Consider the following 21,488-nt stretch of genomic DNA (forward strand, 5'->3'; position numbering starts at 1 on the left):
AACCTAGGAGGTGGGAAAGACTCTTAGTAGTCACCCTGGGGTACTGTGTGATCGATTAAGGAGGGTTCCATAGAGCGGGGGAATAATCATGAGAAGGACTACAAGTTGACCTTGTATCCAAGCTTGTTACCTGTGCTTTGCTTTTGTAGATTGCCTTTCCATCATGCCACAGGGGGACCAGGGTGGGAAGTCGGGCAGAAGGAGTACAACAAAGTGGCAGGGGAACACAAGCACAAGCCCTTCTCAATCCCGAGACTGAGTCTGAAGGCAGTGGCATGTCATTCGGTAATTAAATGGCTTTTCTCATGGACCCGTCATGCTGCTGTGGGCCAGAGAGGGCCTGAGTGTCTACTAAATCAAGATGCCATCAAGCCCATGAAACATTCCTTCGTCCCTTTCTCCTTATGTCCCTAGCCCTCTCTCTTCCATCCGCGCTCATCTAAATATTTGAGTGCCTGTTACGTGGTCAGCGGCACGACGGGCTTGAGGGAGAGGGCTGTCAACATCATCAACAGGACATCTATGGCCACTACCTCTGTTGAACCTCCATTTTAGTCGGGGAGACGGATCCCAAACAAATAAACACACGGATAATTATCTGAGAGACCCGAAAGTAAGTTCTGTTAGGCAGTGGGGAAGGAAGGACTGACTGAGTAGAGCGAGGACTAGAAGAAGGAATGCATATATGGACAAACAAAGGAACGAATGAACTCTTTACAGGATGCTTTCCCTGTGCCAGGCTCTTGGCTGGCTCTCAAGCCTGGGTGATTTGGGGATGACATTGCCATTAGTAAAAATGGCAGTTGAAGACAGTGAGGGAAGACAGTAGTTCATTCGGTTTTGAACAGGCTGCGTTGGAGCTGCCCCATGGAGTGGTCTGGCAGATAAATGCAAAGAAGGGACTAAAGCTCTTCTCCTCCACGTCCTGCAATAGAAACGTGCCTACACAGAAGCCACCAAGAGGAGCCCTCCAGAGTACAGTTCGAACAGTACCCCGTGCCCTGATTTCCTTTTTTCCAGGTGGACCAATTTAATGAGGGTAGCAGTGGTTTCAAAATATCCTGAGGTTCAGCATTTTCTGCTTTAGTCACAGCTGGCTTTGTGGCTTCTAAGTTTAGGCAACATTGTGAGTGTTAATTAACTTTTAAAAAAAGAAGCAGGTTTGTGTAGTGATGCTGTTGGGAGAAAAACATTATCTCAAATCTATGTCTTTTATGGTCTCTGTATTGCGTTCAAGCTACTAACTAGACAGCTCCACTGTGAATGATGTGACTGTCTTTCTGTTATAGATCAGGGTCAACAGACTATGGCCCATGGCTAGCCAGCTGTTTTTATAAATAAAATTTTAATTGAAACACAGCCACACTCACTTGATTCTGTATAGTTTATGGCTGCTTTGGAGTTAAAAGGCAAAGCTGCGTAGTCGCAACAAGCCTTGTGGCCTGCAAGCTTAAAATACTATCTGGCCTTTAAAAAAAAAAAAGTTAGCTTTGTTTGATGTCATCTGATGTATACAGGCTTTAATAATCACCTTAAAGTAAAATGTGATTTTTGAAACATCACCATTTTAAGGTAACTTTTTATTTCTATGAAAAGTCAAAAATGATAATGTTCAGTGTTGGTAAAGGTACAGTGAAATAGGTACATTCATATACTTAGGGAAGTTTTTCTAAGTGGTATACTTTTTGGAAAGCTATATGGGGATGTGTATAAAGTACCATAAAAACATCTTTGATCTCATAACACTGTTTTTGGGAATCAAACATAGGAAACAATTCAAAGGAAGCACACACACACACACACACACACACACACAAATGTTTATCTAGAGTGACTAAGAGTAGTGAAGAGCTGGACAGAACCTCAGTGCCTCTGTAGACGTGATTGGTTAATTAAACTAGTATCACCTCAGTGAGCAACCATTGGAAACACTTACTTTGAATACTTAGCTGCAGAGAAAAACAGAATAGACACTGTTGTGTACATTCTGGTCACAGCTGTGTGGACAAAGAATCATGTGCAATAAAAATAATTTAAAAAAGGTAAGATGATAGGATTATGATTTAATATTACTTAAAAATTTTTTTTCATGTCATATTATTGTTGTCAGTAATACAAGAGGGAAAAGATTTTTTTTTTCTAACATGAAAGTTACATTAGTATTTCCCTCAAGACAAGAGATGGAAAAAACCCAGTGTGGTAGCCTTCACTTATTTTATAAATGTCCTCTCCTTCATGCAGAATTAACGTGCTGTGTCTTATCTGTGCCGCACAAAATGGTTTGCTGTTTCTTGTCCATTCAAAGTATGTTGGAAATAGATTGTCTTAAGGAAGTGATGTTCTGAATTTCATTTTAGTTAATCAGAGAAGAAATCTAGTTTTTCGGTTACATGTGACTAGATTATGTCTGACGGTGCTCGACTGTTACTGGAATTTTTTTTTCTTCTGGTTGGAACAGAAGAAATCTGTCCTCCTGAATATCTTTTTTTTTTAATTTAAATTTTATGTGTTTTATATATAATTATATTTTGAATATGTAGTTACTCAAATGGTTCAAAATTCAAAAAGTACCCAAGAATAGTTTAAAATCTCTTTCCCCTAAAGCCACCAGCTCTTCCTCCCCAGAGGCAACCAGTGGAGTCAGCTTGTTGTTATCCTTTCTGTGATACTTAAAACATATATAAACAAATATGTGTTTAATTAAAAACAGTTTTGATACAAATGGTAGCCTACTCTACATTACTATTCTGCACTTTTTAGTAAGCCGTGGTGATAACTACTTATCAATATGTATTTCATACCTGGAGTAGGCAGTGGTTTCTTAGATATGACACCAAAAACACAAACACCCAAAGAAAAAATAGGTAAATTGGACTTCACCAAAGTGAAAAACTATTACGCCTCAGGGGCGCCTGGGTGGTGCAGTGGGTTGGATGTCCAGCTCTTGGTTTAGGCTCAGGTCAGGGTCGTGAGATTGAGCCCTGTGTTGGGCTCTGTGCTCAGCATGGAGTCTGCTGGAGATTCTCTCTTTCCCTCTCCCCCCACGTTCTCTCTCTCCTTCTCTCTCTAAAATAAATAGGGGCACCTGGGTGGCACAGTCAGTTAAGCATCTGACTCTTGGTTTCAGCTCAGGTTGCAGTCTCAGGGTCGTGAGCTCGAGCCCCGCCTTGGGCTCCATGCTCAGCATTGAGTCTGCTTAAGACTCTCTCTACCCCTCCCCACTGTTCTCTATCCCTCTCTCTCTCAAATAAATAAATAAATAACTCTTTTAAATAAATAAATAAATACATCTGAAAAAAAATCCCTATTATGCTTCAAAAGGTTCCATCAGGAAAGTGGAAAGAGAACTTATAGAATGCAAGAAGTATTTTCCTGTTGCTTATGTCACAAGGTCCTTGTGTCTAGGGTATATAAATAAGTCTCACAACCCAACAATTAAAAAGATAAATAATCCAATTTTTTAAATGACAAAATATCTGAATAGACATGTCTGCAAATAGGATACACAAGTGGCCAATAAACACATGAAAAGATGTTGAACATCATTAGTCATCAAGGAAATACGGAGCAAAACCACGGTGAGTTATCACGTCACACCCTCTAGAATGGCTACAGTCAGAATCACAGTAACAAGTATTGGTGAAGATGTGCAGAAATTGGAACTCTCATACGCTCCTGGAGGGAATATAAAATAGTTAAGCCACTTTGGAAAACAGTCTGACCTTTCCTCAGAATTTTAAATACAGTTACCTCATGACCTAGCAATTGCATACCTGAGAGAGATGAAAACTTGTACATGAACGTTCTTAGCAGCTTGACTCATAATAGGCAAAAAGTGAAAACAACCTAAAGGTTCATCATATGGGGGCGCCTGGGTGGCACAGCGGTTAAGCGTCTGCCTTTGGCTCAGGGCGTGATCCCAGCGTTGTGGGATCGAGCCCCACATCAGGCTCCTCCGCTATGAGCCTGCTTCTTCCTCTCCCACTCCCCCTGCTTGTGTTCCCTCTCTCACTGGCTGTCTCTATCTCTGTCAAATAAATAAATAAAATCTTAAAAAAAAAAAAAGGTTCATCATATAATGAATAGAAAAACAAAAGTGATTATTTGATTAATATGATTTGATTAATACAATCAAATATTATTTGGCAATAAAAGGGAAGGAATTACTGATACATGCTACAACATGGATGAACCTTGAACTCTCCTGCTCAGTGAAAGAAGCCGGTCACAAAAGATCACCTATTGTATGATTTTATTCATAGGAAAGGTCCCACATAGCCAGACCTGTGGGTCACAGAAAATAGATGCGTGGTTGTCTGGAGCTGGGAAGGTTGGCAGAAAGGGGGGAGCAGGTGACTGCTAAGGGGTACAGTTTGTTTTGGGGAGGTGACCAGAATGTTCTAAAATTAATTGTGGTGATGGTTGCATAACTCTGTAAATATGCTATAAACAATGAATTGTAAGTTTTCACTGTGTGACTTATATGACGTGTGAATTATATCTCAGTAAAGTTGTTTCCCGTCCCTGCCCCAAAATGGGCCTTATTGTAGGTTCTGTATGATGGATAAAATTCTGAACACCCAGAAAAAAAAGTACCCCCTCCTACCCACCCCCCCCCCTTTTTTCTTTGGCTGCAAGTATGGCTCCACTGTAGTTTATTTAATGAGTCCCCTATTGGTGGGAAATTTAGGTTGTTTCCAGTCTTTTGTAATAAATGGCATTGTGATTAGTAACCTCTTACGTAGGTCACTCGATACTTGGGAAAGTAAAGGTGTGAGTAGAGCGTGTTTATAGATAGAACGTCATTTTAAAAGAGGTTGCAGGAGTGGCTCCGGGACAAAAGTGAGTGGTGATTCAGCTCTACTTTTTGTTTTTTCTTTGTAGCAAGTGGGAGCTGCCTGCTGTTGTGCTTCCAGCACTCTGAGATCTTCATATTAAAATACGTATTAGTCAGGCTTCTGTATTTGGCACCATAACTTTGTTTTTCCCAGGCTTATCCATGACACATCACGTAAAATGGCAGTAACCGTAGAAAGAATTTTTGTGCCAGGGCATTAGCCTTCAAGGTTATTTCTAAGGGATCTGTTTAAATTATACATGTTGAAATAGAAATACTTTAGGAATACATTTTCCTTATTGGGTTGAAAGGATATTTATACCTTACTTTTTATCATTCTTAGGAAATCATGTTGTCGTCAGAACCAATGGATGCACTCTCCGTCTGCATCCTTTTCTTTTCTGACATATATCATTCAAAGGAAGAGCTGTCCATTTGACCTCTGTTTTGCTCCCACAGACAGAGAGGGATGAACTAGTTATCTGTGCCCTTGCCAATACCAAAGTACTAAGTTCTGCCTTTGAACATGCCTTGAGGGCATGAGCCACATATTCTCCATTATTTGAAGAACCTATTCCGCCAAGGACTGCAGCTGCTTGGTGTATGGTTTTTGCAGAAAAGGAAAATGAGTTCTTTGCCCTGTGTTTATAACTTCAATTTTTTTTTTTCCCCACTGTTACTATTCCATTTTGTGGGCTGTTGAACCAATCAGTCTGGTTACCTTTCTTTCCCATTGTTAGGTTCAGGACGCTTATAACAAAGTCAGTGTCTTTGACTTCTTGGTTAATTAATTATTCACCCAAAAACTCCTTACTGAGTTTCTTTTACATTTAGGACTTGGTTCTAGATACTGGAGTATCTGTAGAAAAAAAATATATAATAAAATGGTGTGTGTGTATACATGTATATATTTACATATACGTACATACATGGCTTTAGCCTCAGGGAGCCTACTGTTTAGTGATATAAGGCCCACATCATAAAAGAAAATCAGCAAGGAGAGAGGCCCAAGTGAGGCCAAGCTGGCAACACAGAGTCCAGGGAGCAGGCCACTACAGTAATTCTTTTTTTTTTTTAAAAGATTTTATTTATTTGCTTGACAGAGATAGAGACAGCCAGCGAGAGAGGGAACACAAGCAGGGGAGTGGGAGAGGAAGAAGCAGGCTCATAGCGGAGGAGCCTGATGTGGGGCCCGATCCCATAACGCCGGGATCACGCCCTGAGCCGAAGGCAGATGCCTAACCGCTGTGCCACCCAGGCGCCCCCGCTACAGTAATTCTTTTTTTTTTTTTTTTTAAAGATTTTTATTTATTTATTTGACAGAGAGAGAGAGACAGCCAGCGAGAGAGGGAACACAAGCAGGGGGAGTGGGAGAGGAAGAAGCAGGCTCACAGTGGAGGAGCCTGATGTGGGGCTCGATCCCCTAAGGCTGGGATCACGCCCTGAGCCGAAGGCAGACGCTTAACTGCTGTGCCACCCAGGCGCCCCCACTACAGTAATTCTTAAGTTAAATATGGGCTGAGCTGTGGGGGCAACAGGTTAAAGAATAGAAAAGGGACAAATGTGAACATCCCTAGGAAGCATTGTATGGTAAACTTGGATTTTGCTTCTAATCTTGATTTCTGTCTCTGCAGTGCTCTACTGGAACCTTGGATTATATCTTACAGCGCTGCCAACTGGCTCTGCAGAATGTCCGTAATGAGGCAGACAATGGTGATGTTTCTTTGAAATCCTTTGAGCCTGCAGTTCTGAAACAAGGAGAAGAAATCCACAATGAGGTGAGACTTTCAAGAACTGGGAAGCTACTTGCAAGCTAACAAGTTGATCTGCCATAATTTCATGTGGGTGTGAGCCCTGAAAGTCCTCAGTGAGAGAGAAAGTTTAATTACTCACAACGACAGCAGTAGCCAGAGTATCTGCATTTTTATGCCATTTCTGTGAGCTCTTTTTCAGCAGGACAATGCGAAGTGGGCCTATAATGTGGGTGCATGCAGGGCTTGTAGTATAGGAGGGGAACTTGAGCAAAGGGAAGCCAAATCTTTTATAATAGGTAGTAACCCTGCCTGACCTTTGCTCCAAACAAGATACAGTCTTTATCCTCCTAGGCTGTTAGCATCCCTGCCCTTTGTTCTGGAGGAGAAACTATAACTTCCAAGGTTGTTCACTAAACATTCTTGCACTAGGAGGCTGAGGTAGAGGGAGGTCAGTGCCTTGCTCAAACACGTGCAGAAGCACAAGACTCACGAAGAGTAATCTGCCTGCAAAACCAGTGGGAATCATGGGTGGAGCCTAAGAGGAGGTGGCAGAGCCTGGCGTGTTATTTACAAAATGAGGTACATGCCGTCAGTCCCACCATACAAGGTTTCACAAACTTTGCTGCTCTCAGCAACACCCTTGCCGCTTTTGCTTTATCTTTGGACTGTACATGTTGTTGTCTGTTTAATACTTCTAAAAACTCAGCTCTTTTTTTAAAAAAAGATTTATTGATTGATTACTTTAGAGAGGGAGAAAGAGTGGGGAGGGGGAGAGGGAGAGAGAGAGAATCCCCAGTGGACTCTCTGCTGAGCACAGAGCATGACGCGGCCCGATCCCACGACCCTGAGATCATGACCTGAGCCGAAATCAAGAGTCAGATGTTTAACTGACTGAGCCACCCAGGCGCCCCATAACTCAGCTCATTTTTTATGTAAATACATGTCTCCGAAAGGGAAGCTTTGTATTACCACTTTAAGTAGAAGCCAGTATCACTAGCCAAAAGAAAAAGGAACCAGAAAAATCTTGCCAGTGAAAACAGAGCAGTGTTACCACCTTCCAGCAGGTGCTTTTGCTGGGAGAAGGCTCTGAGCCTCAAGTCTCCATTATCCATGGGAGAAAGGAGATTCACATACAGCTTCATGAATTTTCTCTAATAGTCATTGAATGTTATACTTCAGATGGGTGAGTTTTGTCATGGGCGTATTATACCTCAAAACAAAAAACACTAAAAGGAAAAAAAGAGATTCCCAAGTGATAGAGAACTGTTGAAGGTCATCGCCAACCTGCGACTTTCTCTTTGCTAGAATTGGAAGGATTGATGGAGAATTTGGAATACAAAAATGTTCTCTTTCGTCCTTTCAACAAGTAATGACTGACCATGCGCCTGGTACCGTCTGTGTGCTTTAGGGTATATACTGGTAAGTAAGACCGTCGTCCTGGTGCAGGGGGATGCCAGATAATATGCCTGATGCATCTGTTCATCAGGTAGTATGTTAGATCGAGAGAACTAGAGAACATTCCCCCTGAGAAGATGTGCCGCGAGCAGGGGCTTGAAGGACATAAGGACTGAGCCATGTAGAGATCTGGGGAACAGCATTTTGGGCGGAGGGAGATGCCCCCACAAAATCTGTGATGTGGAGAATGTCTGATGTTTCCAGACTAGGTAAGGGACAGTCTAGTTGGAATGGCGGGAGTGGGGCTGCGAGTTAGAGGACAGGAGGTCACAGAGGTGGTATTAGGGGACTGGAAAGCAGCAGATCATATCAGTCCTTGGCGGTCCCTATAAGGACAACCACTTTCCTGTCTACTCAGAGGGAAATGGAGAGCCATCGAGGGGTTTGGAGCAGAGGAGAAACAGTGTCTCCTTCCACAATATCATATAATGTCTTTAAAGAGATATTTAGGATCTTACGAAGTACTCCACACTTTGTGAAACATTGCCAAAATCTCCAGAACCAAAGGCAAAGGGATTCTTCCATTCCAGGAAATAACAGCCACTTCTGCTCTCAGGACTGACTTTCTTCCCTTCGTTGTGCCTGATAAGTGTCCCATTTTCTCTCCTCTCTGTCCTCGCTAGAGACATTGCTGATAGCTAGAACCTCAAGAAAGATAAGCATTTATGGGCCTGGTGACCTCACTGAATTAGATTTGGGAGCAAAGTTATGTCTTTCTCCATATTTGTAGTAAAGAAATTGTAATCTGGAAATCTAAGTCTTTTCCTTCCCTACATACCTTGCAATGTCAGGATTCGAGCTAGCAGAATGGGTGCTCTCTTTAACACTCATGTGGGCTATTTTTGCCCCTGTCCTTCTGGTCTTCTTCTGTGACTGACTGAGATGTTTTGTTATCATCAACCAGTGGGGGCAGTCTGTAAGATCACCCTGTTTATCTAACAGTAGAATATTGTCATCTGAACCCATTAGCCTCAGAAAGGGACTGGCTGCTTTTGACATTGTATATGTTAGCAAGCAAAGTGGGATAAAGATATATCAGAAACCTCAGCCCCTTGAAACTGTGGTCTAGGGTTGAAGGGAGAGAGAGAGCTTGAATCTGAATAGCGTGTGTGCTCTTCTTGTCCATCCCCCCAATCTTTTATTCTTCAAGGCCATCCCCTTAAAGAATGAATTCCATATGTCAAGGCATATCGTCAGATACTATTCTTTGGCCATACACGCTGGCCTGGGATGGAGCACTGGCATGCTGGCTTTCTACCGTGTCCTGTTGTTAAGCAATAGCACACATGTCCATAATAGTTCCCTCGGGTTCTTTATTGTTTGCTTTCCTGTTTCTTAAAAGCCATGTGCCTTCGCTGCTCCAATTATAGGATGAAGCCCTTGGTTTTATATGCTGCAGGCTTTCAGGCTATGTGGGTGTAGATGTGGCTTGTTTTCCTTAGATGGTTTCTAACCAAGCGATTTGGGAATTTTGGGGAGTAGAACTGAATACCTTAAGATATTTTTTCCTAATTTAAGATGCTTAGCGAAGATCTTTTGTCCAGTTGGAAGTAGAATCTTCCTGCATGTTTTTAAATATTGTTTTCCTTCTTAAAAATAGTTTTGGTCAACCTGTATCTTCCTTAAAGTTACTGTGAAGGGTCCTTTGAAGGGTGGCTCTTTGTACACTGGACATTAACATCTCTCCTGGTCTCATGTCTTTCTCAATGAGATAACTTATTCCAGTTATTACAGTGAGACGTTAACCCCACTGGGCCTGTTCACGCAGCTCCTGAGGGAACTGCCTGAGCTGAGCTGGGGCCAAAGGAAGAGCCCAAACTAACTTGGCAGAAGAAAAGTAGGTGACAGTTGCTTATCTGTAAGAGGATGGAGGTGATTTACAGTATATGGTGATGTAGTAGCTCATAAATATGATTTTGAACTTTACCGCCGAATGCCCCATGTTTCAGGTAGGCAGGTTTCTTCCCCTTCAGACCTTTCCTAGACAACCTATAGGAGAAAAATATTTCTCGACCGATCGTTCAGACTGCTCCAGTACAGGTTAGTTATGAGGGTTATAAGGGATGGTTTTCCGAGGCACAGTGATGAAACTGAAATGTGGACATGCTTTCATATTTCTCTGATGATTCAGACGGCCTTTCAAGAACCCGCAAGGCCTCTAGGTTGTCGGTAGGCTTTGGTTAAATACGTGGGGGCATTGCTTACCTTTGTGGGGTATTGGCCCGCAAGATTGAATCACAGTGAATTTCTTTTAAGGGCCTGTCCAAAATCTGGGAGTTTGGTTCATAAGCATCATGAACTCCCAGAGAGCCTCAAGAGAGTTCCTGTGTTTTGTCTCCCTGAGGCTCACATCTTTGGGGATCTGCATCGCCTGTGGCGTGTTCCTGGCCTCAGGTCAGCTGCAGCCCTCCTGATGGCTTGTCTCTTGTTTCTGCTCTGATAGTTATGAGCTTCCTGGGGGCACCATGCCCTGGAGAAGGGATGGAGACCCTACTCCTGGCATGCTTAGCACTGTATTGGTCAGTTGCTATGGTTGGCCTTTTATTTATTTAGTTAGTTATTTACTTATTATTTTTTTTAGCCCTGAAGAAATTCAGGCTTCCCTTCTATTCTGAATTCTGACCTGTCAGCTTATATGCAGAATCCACACAGCGACTTTTCCTTTCTGATCCCCACAGTTTAGGGAGAAAAAAATAAAAATAACTTTTTTTGCTTGGTTGTGGTTTTTTTTCTTTTCTTTTCTTTTTCTTTTTTCTTTTTTTTTTTTTTGTAACTCAAACTCTGAATCAGGGGGTTGAAAATCTTTTTTGCTTCCGTAATTAATTTTACGAAAGCAGCCAATGGCTTCTCTTGGCAGTGGGGGACGTGGTGAGGGTGACATTTGCTTAAAATCCTGTCCTGTTTTTTGCCCATGACACTGAAAACGAAAACGTCAGGTTCTGGAGTTGAGTAAAATGCATGCCAGTGGATTTGATGCCCAGAAAGGTTGTCATCTCCTGGACAGTACTTCAGCTCATGAATAAACCTCTGCTGGGAGTAAGTCCTCAGTGTTGAATTTTACTGACTGGCCTCGGTGGGAGGGGGGTGGGCATGAAATGACATGGATGTTAAAACTTCTCCTGCTAAGAAGACTTTATCAGATTGTGAGGTCCTTGGGGACAACAAGTTCTAGGCCTTGTGGCCTCCTTCGGTTTGCTTTCTTAGCATCTAGCAAGTGCCCGGCATATAGTAGGCTGTTCATTATTAACCCACTAATCCTTGCCACAAACCTATGTGGTTGTTATGTAATGATCTTTATTTACAGGTGACCTAGCCATTTGGCGGTGGAGCCCTTATTCTTCCTCATGGCACCGTCTGCTTCAAATGATAGCTGGGCATCTGAGGAGGAAGAGGAAGTCACCATTTATTACAATGGACAGGGTCTTTCTTTGCTCTCTTGTCTGATAGCAGAGTCTGGAGGTATGTCCCTCACCAGTCTTCTGAGTTTTAATTTACTGAAATCTAGACTCGGGTATACCCTGATGATAGGTTGGATTAACTAATTACATAGGATAATCGATTTTCTTTCCTGGGACACCACGGTGGCCAGGGCTTACATGTTTTGTCCTCATCGATGGAAATAACCAGCCCCAAGATAGGAAAACCTTTTAAAATCTTTTCAGCTCTCCCTGACAATAGGGCATGATACCATGCTGATAGGCTGTTCCTATAGCGTGAACACATTTCACACAAAGTCTCTTAAAAATAACTCGTCTTGTGATAAATAACGTTGTTAAACCTGTATCTTCAGAGAAGTTGAGCTACACTTGTATTCGCTCTCCCTTCAAAGCAGTCGAGTTTACTTCTGTTAACAACTGTCCCTTAATACCACAGGTGAGGTTCAGCAACTATTGTCTTAATATTGTCTACATTCCTTTTTTTTTTTTTTTTTTGTTTAAACAGCTTTAACTGAAATCAGTTCTACATGTCAAACAAACATTTAGTTAATGTAAACTGAGACCCTTTCATATGACTGCGTATTCTCAGGTTAGTTACTCGAGCCATTTTCACCATTGTTAAATCTTCACAAGTTGCTTTTGTTTGCCTCATGAAAGTTCAATATGGATAAACACAAAAATTCTTTGTGGTAACAGGTGAAGATTATAACAGTTTGTCTGTATAAGGAACACGATTACCTTAGCAAAGTCAGATGACCCAACATTAAGCTGTGAAAGCTCTACATTTCTTTAGAGGGCAGAGGTAAAAAGAGTTTGGGGGATGAATAGAGTTGGACTTCGACAGTACGACTTGATTTTTTTCAAGTTGAAGATGAGTTTTCAAAGATGTGGGAAGTGGATAGAAAACAGTTTCTTACCCTTCCAAAGCTTTACTCAGCCTCTCATCTACGTAACATTGGGATTGTTTCAGTTGCAAGGGACAGAAAACCCAGCCTGAATTGGCTTAAGTAGAAAAGGCTTCAGGAACAGCTTGGTCAAGAGCCACATGCTATCACCAGCACCTGGTTTTTATCTTTTTATCTTGCAGTTGCTTCCTACTTTGTTGTCTCCATTTTCCCCATTTGGTGGGGAAATGGTTGTGGAATACTCTTCCTCAGTCTTCTCAGTGCTCAGACTTACTGTGATTGAATGTATGGTGATTGCCCCCATACCCGATTCTGGGACTAGAGAAATGTGGTGGGCTGATTGGCTAACACTTGGGTGGCACACTCCACCCCAGGTATTGGGGCTGCAGCTCTCCCCAGACCACATGGACTGGGTCTGGGGAAGGGGTCAGTTACCAGCCACATAGTGGGGTTTTGCTAGAATAGAAGGAGGAATGCTAAGTTGGCAAATAATAACCATAATAATAACCATAGTAGGTTCATAGGAAGGAGAAGCAATTATTAATGTCTTCGCTATTCTTTCTACCTATTGTCATGTGCCCTGAGTTGAAAGGTAGCAATTTGAATGGCTGTAGCTTTAATATACACCCCCAACAATTAACTTTGTATTATTTCGTTATAAGGACAAGGATTCTCACCAGCTCCTCTTGGCCCATGGTAAATTCGTCATTGATTTTTAAATCTAAGAAACTTGAAATTGCTATCTCTTAATACGTGTCTATGTTTTGCTCTAAATACTGGTCTTTAATAAGGACGTTTAATAAAAACCGCTTCTGATTATATCTTCTCGATCACACATAGTGCAGGCTGCTGTATACTTTAGGATCTCAGTATTTGTGTTTTGTTTTGCTTTTTTTGGTAAAATTTATTTTTACTAATTAATTTTTTTTCAGGATTTGTTGATGGACATACAGTTTCCTCACGTCTGACTAATAAAGGTGATGGAAAACCCCTCCCCAGCCCAAGCTGGGTTGTCTCGCTAAGAGGACCTCAGTTTTAAGGCTGCTCTTTTCTTGGCTTTGCACAAATGCTCTGGAGACTCCAGGTTATATTGGAAACTGGTTAGGCTGAGCTTTTCTCACCTTTTCTCACCCTGTGGCAACGAAATGACTGGAGGGGAATCGAGTGACGACATTATTGTCTTTGATTGTCCCCCATGAGGGCATTAAAACAACTGCCTTCTCCTTATGGTCCTCAGGTCGAGTTCGAGTGGCTGAGACAGTATTGGTTTCAAGGCAATCGATACAGAAAATGCACTGATTGGTGGTGTCAACCCATAACCCAACTGGAAGACCTGTGGAAGAAGATGGAAGGCATGGTAAGTACATGAGGTCCAGGACTGTAGTTTCTGGGGGGCTCTGCTGTGTAACTACTGTGCTGCCGAGTTTGCATCGGCAAGTCCATCATCATTATCCTGAACTAGTGAGTCAGGTAACTCTCGGTAAGGAACAGCCCGCATTTTGTCCATACGAGCTCAGTGGAGTTCCGTGAGTATTTTATCGAGTATTTCCAACGTACAAGGCACCATGCTGGACACGTGCTAGGAAGTGACGCGGTGGGAACAACAGTGCAGCAGTAAGATGTAAAATTCATTTGCATTTTCAGACTCACCAGGCACCTTTCTAAGGCTTTTCCCCTTATTAACTGCTAAAATTCATACAACAGCCCTACGAAGTGTAGAAACTCTTATGAGTCTTAATTTATAGATGTGAAAACTGAGACATTGAGAAATTAAGTGCCTCGCCCAAGGTCACAGAGCAAGTGGCTGAGCACGATCGAGACCCAGGCAGTCTGGCTCTATGACTTGTGCTCTTAAGCGCTACATTCAGTTTAATAAGGAGAGAAACATGAATGTAGCCAGGTGTTACATTAGCTAAAATGAAAGCCTGTAATAGAGATTAAAAAAAAAAAAATCACAGTCCAGAGGAGGGAGTATTAAATTCAGAGCACTGGACCCGGACTGTCGTGAAACAGCAGATGTGGCTTTTTAGGGACTTAGGATGGGGAGGAGTAGGGCCAGATAGGGCACTTGGAGAGGAACATCAGGCTCCAGGAAGTGCACTAACAAGATTGCAAGTGGGGAAGGACAGCCCGCCCGGAGCAAGGAGTCGGGGGACAGAGTCGGAAGTGTAGCTGGAAGGCGAGTTGAGGCCACTTGCAAGTTTTGAATTAAGTCTTAATTTAAACAATAGTAATAATAGCACTCTTATGTGATGCTTATGAAGTACCAGGCACTATTCTGAATGTTTTATATATAACTTATTTAACTTTTATGACAACCTCATAAAGTAGGTATGATGGTTCTCTATTTCATAAACCAGGAGACTGAACCACAAAAGGTTTACATAACTTCCTCAAGATCGTACAGGCCCTAAAGTGGGGAAATGGGATTTGAACTCAGGAAGGCTGGCCGTAGGGTCATGCCCTTCACTACCTCGCTGTTCTGCCTGGAAACCATTGCCTTTAGAACGTAGTGGAAAAGTGATAAAAGCCTGCCAAACTAGAGGCAGTACCACTGCACAGACTGGGAAATGTGCTGGAAACGGCGAACTGGTCTGCAAAAATGCATAGCTGGTGCTCACCGCTGTTTTATAATAATGACACTATCAAGTCACAACCCTGAAGGGGTCTTAGTTTGGAAGTCTAGGTCAGAATCCGGAAGTCCTTGCTTTCCAGACATCTCCTCAGATCTTTAAATCATGCCTTTTCATGGATATATGTCTGAGGAAGGAATGTTATAATCCTCCTTTTATTGTACTAATAGTATCACAAAAATGGATTCCTCCAAAGACCTGAGTCTCAGTATAAAACTGAGCATTGTAAAACTGAGTTGGAGGTAATGAAAAGTGCATGCCTTAATCTCCTTAGTTGGTTCTGTTCCTAGAATTAGCCTGTGTGGAGTGTGCTCCGTTTTATGGGATGTGTATATAAAGGCAGTTTCAGTTTCAGGGAATTTTTTACTGTGTTATTCTGGTTTTGTCCATTTACATATGAGTTAGAAGAACCTCTTTCTTTGCCAGACTTGGACTCTAAGACATCAGGTTGACTTTGGGATTGTAATTGGACAACTCCACAGATTAGAAAATTTGAATCAGCAAATGAATAAGAAAGGAACTCATTGATTTTGTAAAAAAAAAAAAAAAAAAAATTCTTTGCATTTTTTTTTGTTCAAGGTTTTGTTTTTTTCCTTCTTCTAAAGAGTAGTCTTCGGTGTTGTGGGTTTACTGATTGTATTCCTTATGAATTCATTTAAAAGCTTTAGCTATAATTTTTTTTTAAATTGGGCCATGGCCCATCGATTAGATGGAATATCTTCTGTTTACTTTATGACTCTTGTGTAAAAAATACCAAGAAGAGCAACCTTGGGAACGCTCCAGAGCGAGTTTCCTTGCAGTTGGTGTGACATTACTGGGTGTTCTGAGTGAAGTCAATGGCCCCGGTGTCTCTGCTCAGCCAGCCTCAGGCTGATCATTATCAGCAGAGTGAAGGCTTGGGCCAAGATAAAAGGGATGATACTTCTAAATTAAATTTAAGCACGGCTTCAAGCCTTTTTAAATGACTTTTTAACAAATTCATAATAATTTATTTTTGCTATTGGAAGAGACAGGAGATACTAATCACTGGGGAAGGCTATGGTTCTGTGGCTCCTAATGTTAGCGCAGTGCCATCTGGTATGTGCTTACTGGGGGTGGAGCTGGCACTGGCCGCCTTGAGTTCCTGCTTTGTACCAGCCCACCTCACATGTTTGCAGTTGCAAGCAGTAGGGGGCAATGTTGAGCCGCCAGTTGGAGGCCTCAAGATGCTGGCCTTTCAGGAAAATGCATACAAATGTACCATTAACTGTCAAGAATTATCCCTGTTGCTTCAAGTTAGCTGTAATCTCCAAGATTCCATAACACAGGAAATCAGTTGTGGGTTAACAAATTCAACAGCAATTTAACATAAAAAGTGCAGTGTTTGGTGCACATTTGGATTCTATAGAATTAGACTAATCTGAACAGCATTTCTGAATGTATTCGCTTTGCTTCCAGGGAATATATTACTCAAAATTACTATCCTTTTAGACAAATGATTCTTCTTTATCTCTGTGCTTTTTTTTTTTTTTAAATTGTAAAATCATGTGCGTGTTGTGGAAAGACTTCTCTAATTAACGTATTTTGTCTGTTGTGCAGCATAGCATCGATCTCTTTCTCTTTTGGTGAAAACAAAACAAAACAAAAAACCTCAGGCAGTATGTACATTACTTTTCACCTTTTGCTTATGAGTAAAGCAACCTCTGACGGCCCTTGTACCAGGGAAGACACTGGTGTTGTGATTTCTCTCTGTCTTCTCTGTGGTTTTTTTTTTTTTTTCCCCCCACTTCATGGTTGGAAGGTGTCGTCTTAGGTTGGATACAGAAGAATGGAAAATGAGCTTTGAAATCACGTTTCTTCCCTTAATGGTAATTGCTTCACATGTCATAACCAGTCACATATTTCAGAAAGTTTAGTCCGTTGCGTCTGAAACTCCCCCAGCCTCTACTTCCATTCTCTGTTCCAGCAAGTACTATTTTTATCACACTGTTTATTCTCACCACTTCTCTCCCCCCTCCCCCAAGGATGGTTTTACTCTGTGCTTGCTCTTGTGATGTAAATGTTAAACCTTATATTTGAATGACATTCTGATAAAATATCACGTTTTCCCTGAATATGACCTCATGAATTTATGAGCCATTAAGCCCAAAGCAGCACAACCCTTTCGTATAACTCAAGAATTTAGCCTTGCCTTTTCCTCTCATCTTTGCTCCCTGTTCAGGATGGTAGTATAACCCTGGAACGCTATTCAGATATTTGTATTTTATTTTATTTTCTTGAAGCAACCCACCACCTCACAACCAAGATTAGTGTATTATGAGGCGACTCTTCAGGGTAAGAGAGAGTTACCATTTGAAAGAAACTGTACAAGCTTTGCTTTCTGGGTAAAGAGAAATATGAAAAGCCGAAGTCTCCTGTGAGGTGAGGAAGTCTTGCTGTAGCCAGAGATTCAATGGATAGGCCATTTGTCTCTCAGGGTCTGGTATCGCACTTTGCAAAACTGACATTTATTTTACCTATAAAAATGTTTTAACACCATCAAATTCACAGTGATACGGAAAAGAATACTAGGTGTGATGTCCTCTAAATTGATGACATTTATTCATTTCCCTTTGACCTTAAAAAACAAAAGGTCAATTTAGTATAATCCAGTGGAAATATTCTAGAATAATTTCCAGAGTAAACGTTTTCAGAAGTACTGATGATTGATATACTGGAGAGAAATTTCTTCATGCTTTTTTTTTTTAATTTTTTAAAATTTTTATTGCTTCTTTCTCTTAGAAGAGAAGAGTAGAATCCTGATCACTTTGAATGTTTTGAATTGCATTTCCCGTCTTGACAGTTCTTCGTGCTGGGATAGCAGTGCGTTCATATGGCAGTTGGCCTTCATAACCTTTATTGACTTTAGTGGGAAGGAGCCAAGACTGGATCATTTTAATGTATCCGTTTTGAAACAGTGTAAAACACAACATATAATTATGTTAGGTAAGCTATAGGCTGCGTTAACTTCTACCCATTTATGTTAAAATTTGGCAGAGGAGAGCAGAGAGATGTGGAAAACGAGTAGGTGTTTTATTTAATTCTGTTACCAGTTTCTTGTTGTTAAAAGTTTTAAGAGAAATGTACTTACGAATGTAAAGGTTGTCCTTTACAAGTTAGTTATAATAGGTTAATTTCGAGATGAGTCATGCGTTTTTCCTTGTCATTTTGGCCTGTGAAAATCATCTGGGAGCGCTCATGCCAGGAGCCTGTCCACTGCTGTCTGGTGGAGCCTTTCCTAGTATGGGTTACGCAGTCGTAGGCAGTGATTGAGCTGAGGTGCAGTTTGTTTGGTTTTGGAGAGATTAATGAAGCTATCATCACAGTGCTTTAGATTAAATTCTTTGTAACTGAATAGAGGAACAAGGCTGCTTTTTCATCCCGTGAAATATATACTGAGTATTCCAGTATTGGCTATTCTGTTACAGTTCAATTAGCCAAGTTCATTTTAAACTTTCTTCTAGGATTAAAGATTGGGGGGGGGGTATGAGGAAAAAAGGGATAGAAATATTAATTTTCTGCCCATGTTAATAGTGAAGTCACCAACTTATATACGTGTGTGTAAATATATGTGTGTGTATAAATATCTCCCCTTTAGTATCATTGTGTATACTGAATTACATTTGCAAACATAATCCTCTCTTCCATTTTTCGGAATTAGCATCGCTGATACAGGAGCAGAATATCTTACAGTAATTTAGGATTTGGTGTGAGATGTCCGGTGGTTTTAAATTAAAATTTAAGTTCCCTTCTCCCTTTTTTGACCGGTACAGTGCTGAGTGGCTCAGGATAAGCACAGATTGGAGGCAGGTAAACAGTCACAAGCACCCAGTAATTCAAATTATGTACACAGACACTGAGTTTGGGGACCTCTATATTTAGCTTTGGAAATTGGCGGGGGGAGGAAAAAAAAGTCACTTTTCAGCTACAGTGGCTAAAAATCCTTGGCTCACGGTTTTTATTATCTTAAACGTGTTCACCGAAGGTCGGTGCTTTTCACCCTCCTCCCTCCCCAGCCCCCCACCGCTGTTCCCCACAGCCCAGCTGCATTGTTCTATTAAGAGTAAAATATCTGAGGGGAAATTGTACGTGTAATTTAGCAATGAATTTCTAACAGGTTTTGATTCCTTCTTTGATTGCCTTCTGGATTTCTCTCAGAGTTTTCCAGTTTTTCCCTTAGTCGCTGCAGACTTAGTAATGAATTAAAAAAAAAAAAAGCATTGTGTATCCTGTCTTTTTGGGGGAAAAAATTTACAATTCCAAGAGAATTCAGGCTTAAGCTTGAGAAACAGAATGTGCATCGAAAGCACAAAGGACTATGTTTATGATTCTCTTTGAAGTGTTTTTGCAACTGGATAAGGAAAATTTTAGAAACCGTCTGATAGTGTTCAGGGTAAATACTTAAACCCCTTTAGAGAATTTCACACACAGATACTGTGCAGCAGAAAAAAGGGATACTTATGTTTCTTAAAGCTGCTACAGCCTACAGCTTTGTACTTAAAGACAGAGGTGTTGAATAGAATTCTACTGAGGATACATCCAGCGACAATATCTCCAGGAACATCAGAGCAAACCAGTGGGTAGGACTTTCTGTTTTTAACCCTTACATGAGCTGTATGAGACTTGAGCTTTATTGGTACCAAGTACTAGGATGTGCCTGTTACATCCCAGGAATGTTAAGAGGATCGTTCAGGTGCCTCTACTCTGCACACAAGAGGAACAAGGCTAACGAAGCCGAAAACAGTGAGGCAGAGGGACGGGAGCTGGGAAACTCCAAGGACGAGCCTTGCCATCTCTCTCAACTCTCGTTAGCACGCGCGGAGAAAACCTGAAATAAACAGCCACCGTTCTCTTTTAGCCTTGGTTCCATAGGCTTGGGCTACATTTCGCTAGCCTTTGTTAAATACACACACACACGTACACACACACGTACACACACGCACACGTGCATGATTCACACATGTTCTATTTTCTTGTCCAATAGACAAATGTGGTTGTTTTAAATAATTTTAAGCACAGCAGATTTCAGATTGATGCAGAGGTGTGGAGATCCTGCTTCTTTCCCCCGGGGGTGTTCTGGTAGCCTTGGCTGCGGCATTTCTTTTGGATTCCTTTGGCTAGCCGACCATCATAGCATTTCAGATGTGAATCAGAACCCTGGGTGCCAGATCGGGGTGTCAGTAATTTCCATTTTTTCCTGGCAAAGTTTTAACCTAAAACAATTGGATACCTTATTTCCTCTAGTTCTTTTGGAGGGTGGCCGAGGTGGGGAGTGGGGCATTAAATTCAGCTCTAGTCTGTCATTTATCTTATTAGAAAGACCTTTGAGATATTCTAGGAGAGTCTCTGTCCAGAAGACTCAAGTTATGTTAAAAAAAAAATCAGCAGGCCTACAGTTTTGAAAGGAAAGCAGGATTTCCAAAGGATGTGAGCCAGTTGTTGGGAACGGTATCAAGATTAGAGGATCTTTTTTTCCCCAAGTTGGTTAATGAATGGTCCCTAAAACTGTTACTTTCTGAAGAAAATTGTTACGATGATCAAATGAAAAACTACGTGAGATATAATATACTGTACACATGCAAGGCATCACCACGAGTGATTTTATTTTTTTTTAAAGGATCTTATTTATTTATTTGAGATAGAGAGCAGGAGCAGGGGGAGGGGCAGAGGGAGAAACAGACTCCCTGCTGAGCGCGGAGCCCGATGTGGGGCTTGATCCCAGGATCCTAAGAACATGACCTGAGCTGAAGGCAGATGCTTAACTGACTGAGCCACCCAGGTGCCCCGCCACTAGTGATTTTAAAAGCAAGTATAGACAGTCCTCAGTTTAGGACCCTTACTTAGAGGCCATTTGACCTAGTGCCCCTTAGTGACAGCGTCCCTCCCCTCTTCTCATTTCCCTTCCTCCAGAACCGGGGTCATTCCTGGAGCTAGAGGGACTCAATGAATTGGAGCCCAGTGCTACTCTGGTAATGTTTCTACCCCACTGTGGGCTGAATACTTTGGGAAGCTGGGCTGAGAATCTTTCCATATTTTTCAAAAGTGTCTCTATGGAGAAATGTGCTCCCAGTGCCAAAATCTGACTTACCAGAGAGCTCTGGGAACACATTAAGTCGGCTCTTCCGTGCATTAAGGGTAACATAACCATGATCCTGCTCTCTTTTCATTGACATCTGCAAAAGAATGACCTTTTTTTAAACTAAGGGAAACTTGATATGTTGCTTTTTCAGTATTCCTGAAAGTATCTCTGTGATCATTTATAGATGATGTTTTTAACACCATCTTTTCCCCTAACACATAAATTATAATTGACTTTTTTTGTATTTCCTCTACATGACCTCAGCCCATCTGGAACCACCTGTGACGATCTCATTTGTAAATTTTTCCTTGATGTGTATAAAAATCTCAGATAACCTCCAACTTGTTTCTGATTGATTGACAAAATTAGC

At 41.5% G+C, this 21,488-nt stretch overlaps 1 protein-coding gene across 4 annotated transcripts in view; it reads left to right on the forward strand.

Moving 5' to 3' along the window:
* FTO (FTO alpha-ketoglutarate dependent dioxygenase) overlaps positions 1-21,488 on the forward strand; it is a 414,727-nt gene that overhangs the window by 156,007 nt on the left and 237,232 nt on the right. For all 4 annotated transcript variants that reach the window (XM_040633312.1, XM_040633313.1, XM_008702630.2 and 1 more), the window contains exons 6-7: positions 6,472-6,615; positions 13,626-13,745. In XM_040633312.1, the coding sequence (XP_040489246.1) occupies positions 6,472-6,615; positions 13,626-13,745 (264 nt within the window). The remainder of the gene's footprint in view (positions 1-6,471; positions 6,616-13,625; positions 13,746-21,488) is intronic.

The sequence above is a fragment of the Ursus maritimus genome, unplaced genomic scaffold, assembly GCF_017311325.1.
Source record: "Ursus maritimus isolate PB19 unplaced genomic scaffold, ASM1731132v1 scaffold_19, whole genome shotgun sequence".
NCBI lineage: Eukaryota > Metazoa > Chordata > Mammalia > Carnivora > Ursidae > Ursus > Ursus maritimus.